Genomic DNA, 23,420 nt, shown 5'->3' on the forward strand with positions numbered 1-23,420 from the left:
ACTCGACTATTCCCTACCGTTATCAGTGGTGCGATTGAATTATTACCACGTTTGAGAATTGCGTCGCGATTGTAATTAAGAATTTTTACGCGATTTTTAGTGTCGTGTTGTGTGGAAAAAACTAAGGAACCTAAAAAGAGGCGGTCCGGGAAGGGCATTGTGCGATGGCGGAGCAACTGTAAGGTGAATAACTAAAAATTATTATGATGAATTTTTAACTGTTGAATCTAACATCACAAAAATGTTTATGAAATATTTTTATAAATATATATTTATAAAATATTTACAAAATTATTATGAATATAATAAATACTGGTGCGCAGTATTTATAATAAGGGAGACCGGGGCTATTCGTTAGACCTTTTTTTCTTTTGTGTCTCCTGAGTCCCATATTCATTAAAAAAAAGAAACATGGGACGGTTTGAAAGGTTGAATCTTCCCCTTCACAATGCCGGTATAGATAGAACATGGAAGTGTACTTGCTTTGAAGTACATATAAAAATCTCGACTAATGCCAAAAATTACGAATAGCTCCAAGCCCGGGGTAATTCGTAACTAGTCCTGGAATATCTCGAAATTTGTGTTTCAAGTTGAAAGACTGTAAAAAAGCTGTTGTTAAGACTTTCTTTTATTTAAAAAAAGATATAGGTATACAAAAAACAAATGCAAACATACACGTTTGCATGTCTTTTTATGCCATCGGTGTGACAGATTTCCTAGCCTCACAAGTGTCAATCTTTAACGCTTTATAACTTTTTACCTTAAGAGCGTCGATTTTATATTCATATTCATGTTCTATGTACTGAAATACACAATATTATCAAGTTTGAACTAAATCAATGAAGAATTTTACCTCAATGCTTAACTCTGCATAGCGCAGACGTAACACAGCCAAAGGGTTAGAGATACCCAACTTAGGTTAAGCGCTGTAATCAGTATTAACGAATCGCCTCGGTGCTTGGTATTACGAATAGCCCCAACATCAACTGTGCGCATTATTGCGTATGATCGACAAAAATAGACATCACACGACAAAAAGTAAACACGAAATGTTTTAAATACATTCAACTGGACACGATACATTCAAAGTTTTCAAAAAAAACCTTATTATCTTATTTAAATTTCGAAGAAATGCTGACTATCAGAAATTACTTCGACTGTCGCAAAACACATTTTTTACTACTACGACATTAATATGACGCCGTTACCAACAAAACTTTGTTAGCAACATCGTTACATTAAGACGTGTTTACAGTGTTTAAAGTAAATTTCTAATATGTAGCCATAAAAAGATATTTCCAATTATCGAATTACCCCGTCTAACAAATTTGCCCCGGTCTCCCCTAATTACAATAATTAATCATTATTTTGTGTGTTAATTTGAATATATTTTTATTTTACAGTTCAACGTAGTTCGTGTTTCAACTCCGCTTGCGCATCGTATCGGTGAGTTTCGAGTCTCTTATTTTGATTTGCGAGATATAATGAATCTATAAAAACTATCAAACATATATGAGATGTGTGTTAATGTAGTCGCATTAAAGCGTAAGAATATTACGGATAAATATAACATCTCATGAATTCATTATCTTAGAATGGATGAACCAGAAAAGATCAATAGTGATATTGAATCCTAGAAAATGTGATATTCGTAAATTTTGAATATCTCACAATCACATAACATATTCTATTTTTTTTAAAGATACGCACGCACGCACGCACGCACGCACGCACACACACAATATACTTATACACAAATATACTTATCAAAGTGAGAATATGCTATATATATATCTCACAGTAAAATTTACAAATATATAAATTCAAAGTTTTATTAATTTTTAGTACAAATTTTTTATACATTGATAAGCGAAAAATTGTAGTATAATAGTATATTTTCAACGCAAACACAAAAATTCTAAATATTCCTTATAAAAAAATTAGAGCAATAATAATGAATCTTATTTATTCATATAAACGAACTAAAACATTAAGAAGTAATACTAGATTTCTAAAACTTTGATCACAATTTTGATTTCAAGAAACTTATTTAATAATATTTTTTCTTAATGAATGTTAATTTACAACATTAAATAACCAATTAAATAACATTTTTAATCAGCTTACAATATCCTTCGATAGCTAAGATTACTTATAAGTAAAATCCTAACAATTGCATTTATAACAATTTACAGCATCACTTAGCAGATATTTTTAAATCAGCCTGCAATATTTTCCGATAGCCAATACAAGATTACTTATGAATAAAGTCCTAACGATAGCATTATGGGTGCGTTTACGATGGACGCGCTCACGCGCTGTATGCATTATTTCATCTTTCTTGTTTACAAATATTAAACAAGGATAAATGATGCTCACAAGCGCTGTGAGCGCCAAAACGAATGCAGCCTAAATTTAATAATGGATATAAATATACATTGATTATTAATCAATTGTCTTTCAAGAATTTCATACATATTGATAAATTTACAAATATGAAATATGAACTAAAAATTGGTATCAAACTTATTCTATTTCTACGTTTATTGTATTTGGTTATAATTCTATTTTTTATTTGCTTAATGATATAATAGTAAATCATCTCTACTAGCTCATTTACTACAACAAAGATATAACTTAAAAACAAAGTTTTTCGGTTTTAATGTTTTAAAACACATGTTGTCAAATCGTTATATAATCATTTTTAAATGTCATTTAACATAACAATTTAATTCATTGATTATAGAAGAATAAAAGCATAATTTTAGTATTCTCACTCAATGCATTTTCAGTAAAATTTTCACCAGAATTCTCTTTTTTTGGTAAACAATTTAAAAATGAAAATTTTTCGAATTATGTTGTAAATGAACGATACATTTGTTTTGATAAAACAAAATCGATATAATTAATCCATACAAGTAAATATAAAATAAGAATTGGATATTTATATGTTGTATCAAATAAGTTTTCTTTTCGTCATTCAACTATCTTTAACAAATTATCAAAATCAAAACTTTTTTTTGCATTTGTACTGTTTATTATTATCTAAATATTTTATAAATTGGTATATGTCATTATATTTTTAATATTATTGAAAAAGAACTTTCATAATAAATCTGGTCAAAATCTGACCTTAGTTAGAAATTCGATTAGTCTATACGAGTTACAACACAGAATCCTTAGCTAAATTTTCAATGATCTTTGCAAAAGGCTTTACTCTCAATTTACCAATTTTATCGTTTTGTCCTGTATGATTGAGCGTGGCTGTTACTTCGGTTGTCTGTTGATTTGGTGTAATATTAATGTTATTATCATCGTCATCTACAGTAATTGTCTCAGGAATTGTGCTTTCTCTATTAATGCTTGCCTGTGTTACTGGAGGATTATATACTGGGGGGTTATTGAATTTCGCCATCTCATTGTTTGCAATATACACAAAATACGTGTGAGAGTTCCTCAAATGCTTCCTATATGTGATCTCATCAATGAAAATACATGGGCACAATAAACATTCTATTATAGAACCTCTGTGAGCCTGATTAATCTGTGGTATGTTCAGTTTATCAGTTCGAATGGCATGTGCATGAGCATACTTGAGATGAGCGTGAAAGTACATCAAGGTTGGGTATTGTAGCGCACATAACGGACATGAATAATTATAATTGTAACTGTTTCCTAATTCAAAATTCGTATTTATAATGTCATTGCTTTTCCAAGACTGTGTCATAGCACCTTGCAATGTTGATAAAGGTACAGTTGCTAAAGGTAAAGTACATGCAGGTGTTGTTCTAGATTGATTTTCATTCATTACAGATCTGTTTAATGTTGAAGCTGAGTTAGATTTATATTCCTTAAATGACTTAACTTTTGAAGGACCTGCATAAGTTTTTAGGAAATTATTAGTTAATCCAGATACAGGAGTTGAAGGGTTATTTTTAGTACTTGGTACAATAGTTGATCCAATAGATACGGGAACTAAACTATTATTTCCGAATTCAGCACTTGGTGCAGCAGTCGTGGAAGTTGTTGATCCAGTGGCTAAAGGGACTGAACTGTTGTCTCCAAATTTAGCTGATACGATGGGCTTGAAAGTTGTTGGTAATCCAGTTGATACAGTTGGTTCAACAGGAGGAACTGAGGTAGTTGCTTTTGATGTCATATTTAATGCAGCAGTACTAAGTGACGAAATATCTTGATTAGATTTGTTACTATAGGACAATAGATTCTTCTTTATAATTTGATGTTTCTCCAAATGTATACGTTGTAATTCCTTTAATTTTTCCTTCCTTTTAATTCTTTCAATAGCTTTTTTATCAGCTTTGGTCATAACATTACTTGCGATATTATCAGATTGTTGAGTTGCCTGAATTGGTTGAATTGACTTATCTTCAGACGATGATGATAGTGCTTGAGTAGTTTCAATCGACTGTTTCTGAATGTTATCGCTATTGGTAAGGGGAAGAGCAGGTTTTAAAGCATCTCTTTTAGCTGTCGTATCATCTAATAGTGCTTGAGTAGTTTCAATCAACTGTTTCTGAATGTTATCACTATCGGTAATGGGAAGAGCAAGTTTTAAAGAAGCTCTTTTAGCTATCATATCATCCATATGAACATGAACAATGTGTGTTTGGACACTGCTGGCACTGGAGAATTTCATATTGCAGAATACGCAATTGTATTCAGTTACATTAGATATATCATTCTTACGTTCATATGGATGTTCTGTTATTTTCTGTGTAACGTTCGAAGATGAAATCCGAGTACAATTCTTTCCATTATCCGTATTATTGCCAGTAATATCTGGATGAGAGTGTTTCTCGTGACATTTCAATGCAATAATTGTTTCCAGAACTTCACCGCAAATATGACACATGTATCCATTATAAATATCACGACAATAATGAGTTAATTTCTTATGTTGATTAAGTATAGAAAATGTTCTACATCGTCTTTTACATTTATCACATTTAAAATGGCCATCATTGGCATAAAACTCTATGTGCTTTTCCATATGATTCATATCTATACATTTCAGCTGACAAATTTGACAAGTATACTCGTTGGATGGCTGTTTATTTTGTTTTTGTTTCGTAAAAATATTTCTAACATGCTCCATAGTATCGGTTAAGTGATCTAAACGGCTTCTCTCTTCTTTTTCAGCTAAATTTACTTCATTCGAATGAACATGTATATTGTGAGAATAAAAATGTGACTCGTGATTGAATCCTTCGTTGCATATGTCGCAGATATAACTGTATGACTTGCGTTTATCTTCTGAATAATGTACAAGTTTATTATGATGATGATACATGTACATCCCCTGAAAGGTTTGTTCACAAAGTTTACACTCGAATGTATGGTTTTCGTAATAATACATCCGATGTTCTACGTAACGGTCATGAGTCTCAAATACTAAATTACAAATATTACACACTGCAGTAGTACATGTTTCATTAGATTTCTCTTGTCTCATGTTGGGGTTGCGTGTAAGGGTGTTGAGCATTTGTTGACCATGCAAGTGTAATATATGAGGCCGAAGTTCATGTTTTTTGAAAAAACCTTGATTACAAAATACGCAATGAAAATTGTAATTCTTTGAAATTTGTGGTACATGCGCTGCAGTCATATGAGTCTGTAAAAGACGTTTAGACCCGAATCCGGTGCCACACATTGGACAAGTATCGCTAGTAAAATTAAAAGTGCGTACGTGTGCCTCCAAATTTTTGGGATTCTGAAATTGTTTTCCACATATATCGCAAGGATAAGTCATTTTTCCTGTAACATCATCCAATAGCGCATTCACAATATTCTGATTACTAGTTGTGGAATTACTATTTTCTAAAAGCTTTTTAGAATTTTGTGATTGATTAACAATTTTTTCGTCGAGTTCCTTTTCAATTAATAAATTATTATTATCAGAAACGTTTTGTTGGACTTCATTAATTTGCGATTCTTTTTCATGAAGCGAAGCTTGGTGCTCGCTTGGTTTCTCTACACAGTCTTTATTTAAGAGTTCATGTGAATCATCTAGATTAGCGCTTTCATCACATGTAAGTATATTTTTTTCGGTGTTCTTCTGCTGCATCTTAAGACTGTCTTTCGGGTGTGCACTTGTTCCTTCCATGACATCTTCCTGATTTTCTTTCATCACTGTGCAACAACTTTGATGTGCCATTAAAGATGATTCTGATGAGAACGTGTTATCACATTGAGAACACTTAAAATCGTTTTTGATCAAGCTACAATTTATCTCAATATCTACTGAATGTTGATCGTCCTTTCTTCGAATGTACTTCAGACAATGAACGTGTAAATGTTGCTTCAGCTCTTCATAATTGGATAATAACGTATAACAAATACAACATTGATTTTGTTCTAATGGATGTTCGCTTAGATAATGCTGAAGTAATTTATGTCTCGATGAATATCGTGCATCACATATACTTGACATATATGCTAAATGAGACGACTTAATATGTAAGCGTTTGGCTAATTTTGAAGTAAAACTCTTCTCACAAACTTTACACAAAAAATAATTGTAATTATGCTTTTCGAAGACCGATTCTTCTTTATCTGTAGTTTGTGGATCTGTAGTTTTTACATCTGTAGTTTTTACATCTGTAGTTTTCACATCTGTAGTTTTTACATCTGTAGTTTTTACATCTGTAGTTTTTACATCTGTAGTTTTTACATCTGCAGTTTTTACATCTGTAGTTTTTACATCTGTAATTTTTATATCTGGAACAGTTGTTAAACGTTCCAAAGAAATTTCTAAGTCTTTGAGTTTTACTGTATTTTGCACATCACTTTCGTGATCCAATGTAACGTTGCCTTGAGTAGTTTCTCGGAAGGTGTTTCTCGTGGTATCAGTTGTTGTTGAAATCCGATAAGAATTTCTTGGTTGTTCATTACATCTCGTTAAAAAAATTGTAAACTCCTTGCACTTAAAACGAGCCCTAAGTTTCGAATCTACTTTAGAATCTACTTTGTTTGAGTCAATCATGTTTCGTTTTTTTTCAGTACTACATTCTATGTTAAATCGAGACTTCTTAGAAACATTTTTCATCTTCCTCATTCCTATATTCGGATCTACTTCTACGATATATGAGACTCCATTTTGAGATCGTAAACTATAGGGTATCCCACGATCATATGAAGTAATGTTACTTGTTCGATCCTCAGTCCTTTTATCTTTAACAGCTGTATTGGAAAGGTTGTCTAGAAAAGATTTCATTATTTCAACATCCGCATGTAATTTTACAAATGGCTTGTTTAATTTTTCATGTTTCATATCTTGTTCCAGAGTAGAACATTCGTTTTGTTTTGGAAGATTATCTGATTTTGTAGGTGAGGAATTAATTTGTTCATTATGTCCTTCGGGAAGTACTGATTCTGGATGTTCTTTTTGTGTATTTAAAAAGGTGTCTAATTCACTTTCTTTCCGCTCTTTTAAGGCTTCTAATTCACTTTCAATTTTTTTCATTTTCATATCGAGTTTCTTTCCAGTAATTATAAGAAATTCCAGTAATGTTGGTTGTCGTAATTTTTTATCAGTTGGCGAGTTTTCACTATTGGATGATTTGTCGATCCTTGATTCCTCAGTATCCGTCACATTATTATCGCAAGATTTATTGACCTCATTTGTAAGTACAGTATCTATCTTTTCTGGTTTAACGAGATTATTTGAACATAATGATTTTTTATTTGCACGAGTTCTTAAAGTATCATTTTTATGAGATGTATTTACATTCTCAGATTTGGAAGTGCCGCGTTTAATTGTGTTGTTAAAACATATTAACTTTTTGTGTGTATGAAATAAATGAGATTGTAAAACCTCTTTAGTCTTATAAGAACGGCAGCAAAAATTACATCTGTATGTGTATTTGCGTTTAACATGTTTACGAAGATGAGATTGTATCTCCTCTTGTGCTACTTTGTCAGACCTCTTGTAAAGCTTTTTACAAAGGAGGCAATAGGTACCTTTTTCTTTAATATAATATTGTTTATGGATTGTACAATTTTTGAAAGAAGGGAACTTTCTAAAACATACATCACATTTATATAGATTGACCAATTTTTCATTTACTGATTTTTCATTTGTATGTCGTAGTTTTCTTTTTTCCCTATAATTATTAGTTGCGTGTGATACATTAGTGTTCTCATTATTAGAAATTTGATTGAAACGTTGTTTTTTAAATTGTATTGAGGTATTATCAATTTCTTTTTTCCTTTTACGCTCTATATTAATAGTCTTATTTACATCATTTGGACGTACAGAATGACTATTCGATGAAGGTTTATTTTCTGTATTATTTATGTCTTTACATGAAATATCATTTTTAAGTGATAATTTGTCGCGATGATAATCGTGGTCAATCAAACTAAAGCAACGTTTAACTGATGTATCTTCAGTTTCTTCATCAGAATTTGTTGTCGTATCGCTGGGCTCTTCTTTAATCTTCACCTCATTTTGAATTGCTGTATCAAACTGAAAAATATATAATTCTTAACTTCCTAAATTTACTTTAAAACAATAAAATTTTCTAATGTTTATAATTTTAGAAATGTAAAAAAATCCTAAAAGACACAAAACACAGCTAGTAAAGGAATACTAATATGACAAAATTACTAACATTATAAGTTTAAATTTTCTTTGCATTTCTTTGATTTCAAAATGCATTGATAAATCAAAATCATTTTAAGAATACACAAGAATAAATTCTGAAAACTTAAGAAGATCCTAAAGTCACGAGTTTTACTGATTACACAGCGACTTACGTACATACTATTTATAATGCGTATAATTAACCAAACATCAATAACACATACGAGAATCTAATCAAAGTTCTTTCCTTCCCCAAGCATAAAAAATGAAGGACACTGATTGGATAATCTTTTACGCGTTATACATTATGCAAAATTCTGTTGGTGATCAACAAAGATTACTTTGTATAAAAAATCTTGCCTACAATCGGTAAAACAGACCTGTCAACAAAGGAATCTATTTTACCGATTAAACGTGATATATTGTTACACAAAATAATCTTTGTTGATTATACAGAATTACAAATCCTTTTCCACAATTAAAGTATAGGTAATAATGTAGGATGGAGTCAACAATTTCATGCGAAAAACGAGAAAAAAATTGGAAATTACAGTTTTATTATCATTATTTGGTATCGACTCGTGACAACATACACACATTTGCTTTATACAGAAATGTTATACTTTATATGTATAAAACAAGTATAGTTCTCATTTATAATGAAACAATACTGTGCATGAAGGAACAATTGTGTGTTTTTAAAAATAAGCTATGAGTTTTAGTATACCCTCCTAATCAAAAGGCCACAATTTAATGTAAATAAACTATAACAATTTTTGTAAATTTATCGGTAGGGTTTTGACTAATAAAATTTCAACTAATATTTATAAAAATGTCAGCTATTTTCACTGACGCATTCAACAATTTGTTTACTTTTCTAAAGTTGTGTTTTGTTGTCTGCGATGGACGAAAAATAAGAACAAAAAATTTGCATTAAATTTTGCAAAAAAATAGATGCGGAAATTTTTTCGATGTTGCAAATAGATTTGATAAAAAACCACTATCATTATTCGAAACACGAAAGGAGTGGCACAAATGGTTCGTCGACGGTCAAGAGTTGTCGCTCAACGATCATCGAGTTAAAGCCCATTTTGTCTCGATCACAGTCAATAACGTCATGAAAATTAAAAATTTAATCACTAACCGTCGAATAATCAAAATCAAGAACAAATTAGCAAAAGTGGTTAGCACGGATTGTGTCATTCAATTTTGCGTGAAAATTTGGATGCACCGTTGCACATAGCTACGCGTGTTATCGTTGCGCACCCGAAACAACATTGCAGTTCCGCAGTCATCATATTAGCCTGTTATGATACTAGCAGACTTTTTTCTATTCCCAAAACTCCAAAGCCTACCGTGAGAAAAGCAACTCAAAGACTTTGATGACATAAAACAAAATCTGCTATGAAAACTAAAGTATCGGGATCAGTGCTACTTCCAGAAATGGGAAAGACGTTGACACTAGGTTGTTGGGTTCGGATTAAATTATGAGTGCTTTCCATTAACAAGTCAGCACAAGTTTCATTACATTCTTTTTTGATATTCAATGAGTAACAAAGATAGAACGATACTTGGGTTGATTTATGTCATTAAATGGAACGCGTCATATATTGAACAGTAACATACTGAATAAATTCTTAAAATAAATACTTTTTTACTGGCCATAGTCTGGAACTTTTTGATTAGGCAGGTAACAGAAAACTTTGTCGGAAAAATTGTACATATATGTACGTGTATCAATATGGTTTGTAGAAATATGTTCAAATATTTACTGCTATATTAATATCATACGTGCACATAAATAAATTCGATCAGTAAAACTAACATCAACAGTATCCCACACTTCAGGCCAAATACTGAGGTCCCCTAACATTACAATGAGTGCTTTCCAATTATAATTTCTAGACACTTTCGTGAACATGGCGACACAGGTTGCATTCCAATTAGCACAATCATCGACATAATACACCTGTACTCAGCCCGAAGGCTATTAGCAGATAGAAACCTGAGAACGGTCACGCTTCGAGTTCAGGTGAGACGCTTATTTCGTAGCGCCTCTATGTTTCGTGAAAAAATAAACCTTGAACTACGTAGTCAATGTCCATTTTTTGCGTCGATAATGACCACGTTTTCGTGGTTCTCAGCGGTGCTATGTGTTAGTTAGATAAAGACAACTATTGTTCATCTTTATCTAATTAACGCAAGGAATATTCTGTTTGGATACGTAATAGAGTGAATCCCAGTTGCGCATAAAATAAATCAGACACAGCAAGTTAAACACCTCTGATTTTGATAAAATTAAACTCACTTGACGTGTTTTCGCACAAAACAAACAAATCTGGCAAAAAAAGTGTCGAACTGCCCCGCAAACCAAAATATCAAGCACTAAAGTTGACGACGATTGAGATTAGGATACCTGTTATACCAAAGTAATTCACGTAATGTAGCGACTTGAAAAAGTAAATTCTTGGAAGGGAGAGGGGTTAGGCCCACCCCCCTACAAATTCCTAACCCAAACCAACCCGAATCTAATTGTATAAGTTAAAAATTCGCGATATATTCAGCTTGCTGTGTCCGATTCAGTCTGTGAGCAACTAGGATTTCCCCACGTAATATTGGACACTTAACGATTAAAAACCGCACGATTGGATACGTGACCTAACTTAACCTCGTCGGTAAGGGATCGACTGAGACGGGGTGGGCGTGGGAGGGGATGGGCCTACGGCCGTAGGCTCAATCTCCTATCGACGAGGTTTCCAATCGTGCGGTTTTCAGTCGTGTGGTGTCCAATTGTTACGTGACCAAATGGGTGTCATCCACTAACGCATAGCACCGCTGAAAACCACAAAAACATGGACTTTACCGAAAAAAATGGACATTGGCTACGTAGTTCAAGGTCCATTTTTTCGTAAAACATAGAAACGCTTCGAAATAAGTGTTTTACTTAAACTCGAAGCTGACCGTTCTCAGGTTCCTCTCTGTTATTAGTTTGCTGAACTAATGTTTTCTAGTGACAATTAAATAGTTATAACTAGAGAGAAGACTGGGAATGGCGAGTGTGTGAAGTTGGCACCCCTGTGGTACAAATTCATAGTTGCGTTAAGAGTTTTGGATTATTTACAACAAAAGAAAGAGTTCTTGATACAAATCTTTTTACAAATAGTTCTGTTATTATAACAACAAACTCCCAGAACTATTAAAAAATGTTTTCACGATGTCGACTTTGTAGTTTTGAAGTAGAAAAAATTTTTTTCGGAGTTCTGTTCAGGGTTTTGAATAACCCTCAGTGAGTTCTATCAAAAATTCTAATGACAAAAATCGGTAGGATTGAAAACAATAATGTTACGGACGATCGCATGGGGTTTTAGCCAGTAAAAGTCCGGCATAACCTCTATCTCCGTCCCGGGAGGGAGGCATTCTATGAGGATTTTCCCATGTAAAAAAAAGGTGTCGACTTTATATTTTTTAAGTGTGAAAAATTTTTTAAGAGTTCTGGTATTTCTGTTGGGAGTTTTGAATAGCCTCCGATGAGTTCTATCAAAAATTCTAATGACAAAAATCTGTAAGATTGAAAACAAAAATGTTACGGACGATCGCAGGTGTAGATTTTGTATTTTTTAAATGTAAAAAATTTTTTAAAAATGCTAGTAGTTCTGTTGAAAATTTTGAGTAGGCCCCATAAGTTCTATCAAAAATCCTTATGACAAAAATCTATTTAGAAATAGTTGTTTGAAAAAAAAAAAAAAAAATCGAGATTGAATTCTCAAAAGTGGCATCAATAAATAGCCGAAATTTTAAAAATATCTAGAGGCGCGGTCGCGTCTCGCGCCAAGTCCACGCTTTAGCGAAACCGACTGACCCTCTTTTTCAGTTTTACGTAATTTTCTCAGTAAAATTTTTGACAGAACTCCGCGATAACTATTCAGAACACTCTCAACAGAACTTTCAAAACTCTTAAAAATTCTTTCATCCTTCAGAACTACAAAATCAACATTTGCAATCATCAATAACTTGTTTGTTTTCAACTTTACAGACTTTTATCATTAGGATTTTTAATAGAACTCATCAGGACCTATTCCGAATTCCCAACAGAACTCTTAAAAAATTTTTCAAACTTCAGAAATACAAAGTCGATACCTGCTATCGTCCGTAACATTTTCCTTTCAATCCTATAGATTTTTGTCATTAAGATTTTTGATAGAATTCACCAAGAATTATTCAAAATTCTCAACAAAACTCCTAGAACTCAGAAAAAATTTTTTCGCACTTTAAAACTACAAGGTCGACATCGTGAAAACATTTTCTAAGAGTTCTGGGAGTTCTGAATAACCACCGTGGAATTCTATCAAAAATCTTAATGAGAAAATTATGTAAAACTGATACTTTTGAAGTTTCAATTATTTTTTTGGAACCACTTTTGAGAATTCAATTAAAATTTTTTTTTATTTTTTTAGGGTAGATATATTTCTAAAATGTATCGAGAACTCTAGAACTAGTCGAAAGGAATCGTATATGCTATTCAGAACTATTTGGACTTGAAGTATATTTTTTATTTTTTATATTTTTTTTCTCTTAATCAAAAAAGTATGTATGTATGTATATATACACACAAGGTCATTAAAAAGTATCGGACCTCTTGATAATTTTGGAAACTAAGCATTTTAGAAAAAACCGTTTCAGGTAAAAGTTGTAGGGTTTCAAAAGATCTATTTACGGATCTTATCAGTTTGACCTTGGATGACGTTGCCAAGATCAGATCAAAATCACTTTAACTTTTTTAAATGGAACACCCTATTTCTGATTCCAGAATCTAATAGCTGGTGTCAAGAGCTTTCCAAAACCCTACAAAAAAAGTTTATTTTTGTTGAATTTCCGAGTTGTGGGGTGTGAAAACTACAGTGTACTGTAACTTTTAAGCGTCCTAACTTAGAAAGTACTTAACGAAAATAAACTTATTTATAGTATTTTGAAAAGTTTTCAAAATCGACTATAAGAAAATGCAGTAAAAGGTATAACGTTATAGTATCGGTAGTTTCCTAATTAAAGGGTATCGGTACTAGCTTAACATTCTATATTTTTTATTGCATTTTCTTGTAATCGATTTCATGTGATTTCGATATGACCTTGGTGACGCTAACAAAGGTCAAACTAATAAGATCAGTAAATAGATCTTTTAAAACTTTACAACTTTTATCCGAAACACTTTTTTCTAAAATTCTTAGTTTTCAAAATAATCAAGGGGTTTGATACTTTTCGATGACCTTGTATGTGTGTATGTATATATATATATATATATATATACATACAACTCTAGTATTCGTTAAAAAAACATCAAATTAGCTATTTAAAACTATTTGCTGCTAATTTTAGGTGTAAAGTTAGCAATTCAAATCATCAACTCCTTTTTTCAAAATTCATTTTCTTTGTTATAATAACAGAACTATTTGTAAAAACTATCAAAAACTCTTTCTTTTATTGTAAATAATGCAGAATTCTTAACGGAACTATGATTTCGTTACCACAGAAGTGCCTACTTCACACACCTGAGAATGGCCATCCCGGCGTTTTACCTGCAATTGAAGAAACCCCTCGTACTACCTCGTATACTACAGTCAGTACATTCATTTTTGGTTCAAGTCTGTGCTAAAATCATATAGTGACCCCTACCATACGATTTTAACACAAACTTGAATCATTTTTATCGGTAGTGTCGTAAAATAAATGTGCTATACAGTACTAATTTCAAAAATGGATGTACTAGCGGTAGTGTACAAAGCAGTACGAGAGGATTCTTCCGTTGTAGGTAAAACAATAAATTAACCGCTCTTAGAGTCTCTTTCACCAATCTCGGTTAAAGCTAACGGAGAAGTTAGTCCATTGGAATTGACCAATCGCATTTGTTATTTTACAGAACAAGTAATGCAATTGGTCAATTTCAATGAACTAACCGAACGGTTAGATTGGTGAAAGAGACCCTTAGTCTTCCCTTTGGTTAAAACTGCGATAACTATAAATTAGGTTAAAATAATAAAAACGCAGATTCTATTACTTCCAAAAATCAAAGAATGTTAAGAGGATGCTAAAGTAACAGAAGAACTTCCTCGACGTCGGTTCTACAGATCACTGCAGATTATTTTTCAAGCGAGATCAGGCTATCGTTCTTTGTCCATCGCACAGATCTGTCTTTGTTTTTTGATTATTTCGCCATCTGCGAAGACCTATCAACTACTGTTGAGGATCATATTGCTCTGTTTATGACAGTTCAGTTTCGCTGACCAAAATATGCATGTGGTAAAAGCACATTAGGATATGTTTATACTTTTTTGTTAGGTGTTTAATCGTAATTTGACGCGGTCCGTGTTATTCGTGCATGTTTTCTGAAGTACGCTCTACTATCATTTTGTACGTACGAGCTACACAACTTCTGTATTAAGATAAAGTTAACCTCAGATGATGGCTATACAAGTGAATTTGTAATGATTTATAAATTTTTGTCCAATTTTTTTGTAAAATTGACTTTAGCGCACTTTCTTTTTACGCGTATTTTAATTCTAAAAAAAAATGTTGTGATTCTGTAACGCCAATTCGAAGATATCTAGTGCACTGTAAATGTCGGTAATTTGCGGTACTTTAGCATCCTCTTAAGGCATAAATATGATATTGAAAAACTCCTAGTTTTAGCCAAAACTGCATAACGCATTACTACACACTGTGTTCCAATTGAATCGTACACAATGTTATACTTTGTGCATACTTGTGTACATATGGGAGTTTTGGTTTGGCCGCATACGAAAAGGAAAGATTGTGCATAACGTAAAAAAACGCGGTATTACCAAATTTTTTCCTACTATATTTTCGCATTTCGACTTTTGGCTTTGTATTCTGATTTTGAACTTTTGAATTCTACATTTGACTCTGACTTTTCATCTTCTACATGAGATGATCATAAAGTCCTCGGTTGATCAGTAACAGGATGAGTACCTAATTTGACTGGACTGGACTTGTATACATATGTGTCAAGATATGTTAAGTAATTGGAAAGCACCCAATAGCTTTGGATGTCCACGTAATGTCACCGTGGCGCTAGCAACTTAACCTACTAATACACAAGGGCTATTTTTTAATTAAAGTCTGATATCATTGTACAAAATTTCTAGTTACAATACAGAATTTGTTCTTGCGCAATTAAGTTGGTAGCACTGTTACCTGTTTCCCCACCATTGGTCAAAATTCTGTTGTTAGTGAAAATCAAGCAGCGAGCGTGTAAACATGTCGACTACGATCGAGTCTCCCGCCAGTGCAAAATGCATACTGTGGACGGAATCCGATAGCGCACGGTTCGATAGCTCACTAACCAATCATTTTGACTTATCTAATCCAACCAACGGAAAAACTCTAGGCATCGGTCGCTGTGAATGGTGGTGTGCTATCGGTCCCGTGTGCTAGCGGGATCCGCTCGCATACTGTTCTCTTGCCAAATGCGAAGTGCGTTATATGCGTTCTGTTATTCGCTTTTTGTTGGTTGAACGCAATAATGCAGCTAAAATTCATCGAAGAATGTGTATGGTAACAAATTTATGAGTGACGGCGTGGTGGGTGATTCATGGTATAGGCAATTTCGAAGACGTACCGACATTCACGATGAGGCCGGCAGAGGAAGAAAATTTGTGGCAACTGAAGTCATCGATCACACAACATATTCTTCAATGAATTTCAGCTGCATTATTCCCTTCGGCTTGCAAAACGCGAATAACAGAATGCATTTCGCACTTGGCGGGAAACTCAATCGTAGTCGATATGTTTACACGCTCGCTGCTTGACTCTCACTAACAACGAAATTCCGACCAATGGTGAGAAAATAGGTAACAGTGCTATTAACTTAAATGCGCAAAAACAGGTTCTGTATTGTAACTACAAATTTTGTACAACGATATCGGACCTTGATTAAAAAATAGCTCTCGTATATACATAATGTACATGTATATATAGTGCTGCAAGTGTATTCACAATAATGTTTCACACTCTTCAGTTGTGTATTTCACACAACTTTCAGAATACGCACAAGACTTATACGTTGCCAGCGCTAACAGTTTGATTCATTAAGTGGACACGCCAAGAAAATGTTAGGTAGATAAACTTGGTATTGCCAGATTGCAAAATTTCTGACGCATGCGCAATGACCTCTACTCATGCATATGTTAAAATGATAGAAACGCACTTCCAAAAATGAAAAAATGTTAAAGCATAAGTATGATATTGAAAAAAAATCCCAACTCTATCCAAAACATTGCGCTTTGAAATTCACTGTCAGTACTAAAATCTACAGTAAATATACATAACGTAAACTATTAATTTTTAATGCTGCTAGTGTATATCGGAATGCATCCATAATTTATAATTCTTGTGACGGAATCCTCAGTACATTTTAGTTTATAAAGTTACATACGCTACTACTAAGTAATACACATGTGCGTTACTGTGTATTTGTCAGAAATACCCCAATTTGGGGACACTGGCGATATCTACAGCCCCATACTACCGTTTACAGTTCGACAGTTGAATCACCGATCGCGTATGTGACGCTGCACCTCAGGAGAGTAACGATGTTAAAAATATGGTGAGATCATACTTGACAAGTAATTAAGTTAAATTTCTTATTATTCACGTATTCTGCAATAATATAATTAATTTAATTATGTATAAAAATAAAAATATAAAAAGAAAAATTTGTTTATAATTATAAAAATAAAAATTACATATGAAAAAAATTTGTTTATGATCATTTACTAAATAATATGATTTCGGCATATTTTTCACGTTTAAACGCTTCTGAGGGACAGCGTCACACGCGTGATCAGTGGCATCACTCGTAGACGTATATGATAGACTCTGCATTCACTCATCCAAATCTTGAGTTTGGGAGAACGATGTGAGAAACAAAATATCAGGAAAGTATTTTCATTTTCTGTGCGCGTGCATCATTGACAAAAATACAAGATAACTGACTACAAAATTAGATAAGGTAACTTTCCCGGTAGTTTACATCTCGCATATACTTAAAACTGCTATGCTAACGCAGCCTTTTTTCAGAAATAGGGAGTGTGTGAAAACAGCGAGATAAAGAATGGATCTCTCACTTCAGTATCTCGAATGCGTATGCGCATTCGTGACATACATGCAGTTTCGCATGCGCATTCGTGACATACATGCAGTTTCGCATGCGCATTCGTGACACATATGCAATGCAGTTTTGCATGCGCATGCGCATGCGCATGCGCATGCGCATACAAGAGTACATTAAAATGGAAAGTTCGATATCGTCTGCAATCTGATGTTGGTAACATTTCTTTTGTTGTATTAATAGTATAGGAGTTTTTAAATGGTTTCTCGTATCGTTCTGGCAAAGACATATGTATACAAAATGTTCATTAATGATTGTCCCCACGTTGTCCCCATAGGAGCACGCATTTGTTATTTCTAATATGTTAGAAATACATATCCGTCGGTAAATCATGCTCCTATGGTAAAAAGTGGGTACAACCATTAATGAACACCCTGTATATAAGGAAAAGTAGGGTTATTGTACGCAATGAGTAATTGTACGCTTCCTGGTTTGGCATCTTCCCGATAAATAGAGATTATATCACGGCGAATTTTGTAGGCTAAAGATAGTTTTTTTAATATATAACTATAGATTATACCATTTAAAAACGTAGTTAATTGAAAAAATAAGAAAAAGTAAAATCATAATTTTTGTTGTGATTTCAGCGTTCAGAAAATAAGGCAATAAGTCCGTATTTTTCATTTATTCATATAATCTTGTTATACTTAACAAAAGTACGTTATTTCATGCGTTTTTTAAGCTATTGTTTATTAAATTTAATTAAATAATCTTTGAGTAATTGTTTTTTTATCAAATCAAGTCCGCAGTGGACAATTTTACGCATCCATTTTGAATAGCGTGAGACCAACTATAGTGCCATTAGTACAGTGTAGTACAGTGTAGTGCAGTTCGTTCAACTAAAAGAATGGACTATAACCTCATTTTTCCTCCGCGTACATTTATCCAACTGCGCGTACAATTACCCAAGGCGCGAGAAATTTTTTCGTTTATCCACTTGCCTCTTTTTGCTGAATATAGCATTGCCAAATAAAAAATTGTTCAATATAACAATACATAATGATAAAAAAATGTTTAAAGTTTCTATTTCTGTACTCGTATCGATTTCAACTTCAAAAATCACTTTACTGCAATAAATTTCTTTGGTGCGTGCAATTTTCCTACTTTCCCTTACACAAGGTGTCCCTAAAATCTGACCCAGGCTCTATATCTTGAAAACAACAGAGATAAAAATCCCACGGTTCATCACTCCCGTAGTATTTAATGATCGTAAGATTTAACACTTTCAGTTTCACAAAACATGGCCGCCTAATACCGGTGGTACTATAACTTTTCAGTCCTATAACTCGAAAAGTACTGATTAAAGAAGGCTTCAATATAGTGTTTTGAAAATCTCTTGAGGTAAGCTATGCATTATGCAATAAAAAATAAGGGGGAGGGGGTTCATTTAAAAAACATCGGTCACATTAATTTAGCCTCAAGGTCAAGTTCATATTTGCATCATATATTCGTCTTAATATCCTACAACTTTTGTCTGAAACATTTGTCCAAACCTAAAGCCATTTCCGAAATATAGGGCTTGAGTCAGACTTTAGAGACACCCTATATATACATATACAGAGTGAATCATAATGATTGTCCCAACGTCACCATAAAGGATACACGTCATATGACAAATATCAATCCGTGGGATTTCAGTCTTACAGTTTCAATCGGTAAGTCATCTCTTGTGGTGAAACTTTGGGACAATCATTACGGTTCACCCTGTATATATACATACATACATACACAACTAATACTCAGTCTGTCACAATTGTAAATCGTAAGTCGCTGTTCAGTCGGTAAAATTGGTGACTGACTTTTCTAAAGATTCACAATGATACAATGATAAAGTAGGAAACTGTACGTTCAGTTATCTTGCGTTTCCTACCATACCGACTATAATGTTCGAACCATTACAAGTTATATTGGGTGTGGCCCGTTTACGCAACCGATGCAGTTATTTCGACGTTGAATATGTGGCACTTAGGCCCGATTTTTCATTATCTGATTAACTTGTGGTTAGACTTAACTTAATGTTTTAACCAATGAGCTTTACCTATGGCATCATCATGGGTGAAACACATTGGATAAAGCATCAAGTTAAGTTTAACCATAAGTTAACCGGATAATGAAAAACCTGGCCATAATAGTCGCAACGCTCGTGGAATTATTTCATTTTTATTGTTTATCAAATATTAAATAAGGGCAGATAATGCTTGCGAACGTTGTGAGGGTTATGTGAAATGTCTTTCTTGTTATTTATCAAATATATTAAACAAGAAAAAATGACTCTCATGAATATTGCAAACATTAAGTTTATTGTATCCAAATGCTGATATATGATGCAACATTGTGATAATGATTGAATAATCAAACAGAAAAACATAAATATGATTAACAGATCTATAATTTATTATAGATTATCACAGATCTTATATTTTCTATATGCAACTACTATTGAACATTACTATACAATGGATCATTATTTACGTAATCTATTCACTGAGTAATCTCGTGCTTTTAAGTCTACATTAACAAATTATCAACTATATGCGTTGTTTGTCATATTATAAACTAATATAATTTATATTATATTATCTCAATAGATAGCTAATAAAATTATGACAATTGAAATATTCTCTATCAAAAAGTCCTCATATAAATATGTAATCTCACTGGTGTTACATTTAGCACGATAACGTGAAATGCTACTTTATAATAGTAAATTAAGGATACTAGATTTAAGGATACTAGAATAACTAAATTTAAATAAAAAAAATTTCTAAACATATAGACAAATATCAAATATGCCATGTGTGTCAAAAACAAGTACTTACTGTTGGATCTCTGTTCACGAGTATAGCGTCGACAACTCTTTCATACGAATGAACTCTAGCCATATCCAGATGTTTCCGATATGTTTACTCCTTCTGTAACATATTAAATTATAGATTATATTACATTAAATCTGCCAAGAACAATATTTTTAAGTATTTGTGTAACAAAATAATTTTAATTGTACAACTAAAAATTCAATAAAAGAGAACTAACAAGTTAACTATATAAATATTATGTAGTGTCACAAAAATGCTTTATTAAAAGAGATTGACAGATTTTTTGATATAATCAATATAAACATAAGATATATAAAGATGCATTGTACAATATAAAACCTTATAATTTATGACATTTAAATAAAATAAAAGCAGGAATATATTAATGCACTGAATTCAATATAATTTCCAAAATCTGTCTTGTGCTTTAAGAAAACAATTATTACTATGAAATACATATAAAAATCTCATGTAATATATCGAGTTTATATTTAAAATAAAATAAAACTGATCTGCATGAGCAGCGTGTACCTGAATGCGAACGTATCGAACAGGATGGCAGTAATCAGCATTTACAATGTTGATTTAAAAACATTGATTGCACTGGTCTGCAATTATATTTTTTCGCAATAGTGTAATACTATTTCGCATGAAACGCGAATTAATCGCACTGAATTCGTTCGCACTACACTGACACACAACAGTCACCAACGAGTCACTAAGCTATGAGCTATGACCATGACCAGCTACGACTGTGTTACACAAAATGGCGGCGTCAACTGGCGTCAACCAGTGTCGACGGTGTCGACACGACGACGACAAAGATGATACTGACGTTATCTAACGGCACGCGCACTACGCGCATGATTAGTAGTAACTCAGTCGGTCACATCGGATGAGCGATATATCGACAAAAATCAAAGATCAAATAATCGATTATTTTAAAATCAGTAAAATAACTAAAAAAACGTTTGATTTTTGTTTATTGAAAATTATATTCTATATAAACAAAATGATATAATAGTATTCCACATAAACAAAAGTTCTTTTTTTTATAAGATAGCAAGATATTATTTAGAAATCTGAATGTAGAAAAAATGTATTTTTTTGTTTATGTAGGATATTATTATTAATACTAATTAGTACATCTCGAACCGATTATTAAGATAATTTTTATAACGCTTTTGATTGACCGAGACGGGTTAATGACGTCACGTGCTCTGCTTTAAGTTCTAATTGGATAGTTCTAGAGTATGGCGTCATAACCTGACTCAGGTTGAGTTAGAATCATAGATATTTGTATAATAATAGCGTATTTAATTTGTTAACTCGACCCGATTCTGCGTCGATAGTCTATTCTTTTTAGTTATAAAAGAAGGGACAAATTGTGCAAAAAATGCAGTTAAAAAGAACAGACCATTGACTCGGGAGTCAGGTCGAGTCAGCAAATCAAATACGCTATTATAGCGTTTTCAAGTGCAATGAGTTCTAACCCGGTTTGTGGCGGATTAATGACGTCACATGCTCTATTTTAAGTTTTCATTGGATGATTCCAGCATATCACATCATTAATCTGACTCGGGTTGGGTTAAAACACACTGCACTCAAAAACGGTATTAGGCTATCTTTCGTAATGCGCATATGCATGTAAATTATTATATATAAAATATTCATAAACTTTATAATTAATTTATTTAAAAACTATAATATTCCCAATAATTTAAAATATTGAAATAAATAATATTACTTTTAATATAATATTCATATAATATTATGAAGTGTGGACAGTACCACTTTTATTAATGTTAAATAATATTTTAGGAATATTATTTAATATTTAAATATGCGTTTATAGAGTATGGTTAGGTACATACAATTCCTGGTTATAGTTAAATTGTAGCTTATACCTACATAGCAATATATTTTCTTGTAAAGAGATTACATTTTATTATATATGGTTGGATTTGGAAAAACCTTTAATTTGGCTAAAAAAAGAATTTAAAAAATTAAAAAAAAATTTAGATGGTGGGGGTATTTTGTTAAACAAAAAAAATGGTTTTTTTTACAACTTTAAAGTACTCTTTAAACCGTACAACTTTTGTTTAAAAAAATTTTTTCTGTTTCTTTTACTTTCAACGATATTCACCCCAAAACAGAAATACTGTTTTTTTTTTAAAGAGTGTTTCATCCCCTAAACATGAAATTCTCTCGATATAAAAAATTAGGGATCTCTTAGATTTTCGTGTTTAATAACATATTTCAAGGAGAATTAGATCAAAGCCGGATACCTGTGACAATTCTTTTAATTATAAAAAATTCTTTTGGCGAGGACGGTATAGAGCATAAAACCTGGAAAAAATTAATATCAGGCTTTTTCTGATACAACCCTACATAGCAATGTATCTTCTTAGGATATCCTATTTTGATCAAATTGATTTTGATACAAAATGTAAAATTATCTATATGATTACCTTAGGACAGTAATTGTAATTGTCATTAAAGTCCTTAGAATATCTTATTATAATCTGAGAAATTTTTTTTTATTACTATAATATACAAATGCATTTTTATCTTTCAACACATATACAATATGTATTAAGTCCATGGATGAAAAAACCTTAATCTACATCCCAATGAGCAAGCAATATTTTTAAACGTTTTTAAAATATTTTTTAATAAAAATTTTTTCTTACAATTTTGCTTTTGTTTTATTTATATATGTCACTTAAATCGCTCATTTATCTATTCTCATGTGCCGGTACTGCAAAATTTTCTAACGTGACTGTACTGACAAAGACAGGTGGCCCTTCGAAATGGC

General features: G+C 32.3%; 1 protein-coding gene across 1 annotated transcript; it reads right to left on the minus strand.

The window, feature by feature from the left end:
- Positions 1–1,810: 1,810 nt before the first annotated feature.
- On the minus strand, positions 1,811–21,430 carry LOC105204887. Its single transcript, XM_026137274.2, has 3 exons — positions 21,134–21,430; positions 20,606–20,698; positions 1,811–8,488 (listed from the first exon to the last, which is right to left on the minus strand). Exons 2-3 carry the CDS (start codon positions 20,666–20,668, stop codon positions 3,164–3,166), a joined length of 5,388 nt encoding a protein of 1,795 aa, XP_025993059.1. The 5' UTR covers positions 20,669–20,698; positions 21,134–21,430; the 3' UTR covers positions 1,811–3,163.
- Positions 21,431–23,420: the final 1,990 nt, after the last annotated feature.

This window comes from Solenopsis invicta, chromosome 16, assembly GCF_016802725.1.
Source record: "Solenopsis invicta isolate M01_SB chromosome 16, UNIL_Sinv_3.0, whole genome shotgun sequence".
In the NCBI taxonomy this organism is placed as follows: Eukaryota; Metazoa; Arthropoda; class Insecta; order Hymenoptera; family Formicidae; genus Solenopsis; species Solenopsis invicta.

Bases quoted from the DNA above. Each gene is read 5' to 3' on its own strand.
- LOC105204887 (XM_026137274.2), bottom strand. From the start codon at position 20,668: ATGGCTAGAGTTCATTCGTATGAAAGAGTTGTCGACGCTATACTCGTG. The intron at 8,489-20,605 runs GTAAGTACTTGT...TATATTTTTCAG, and splicing joins TCGTGAACAGAGATCCAACA to TTTGATACAGCAATTCAAAA.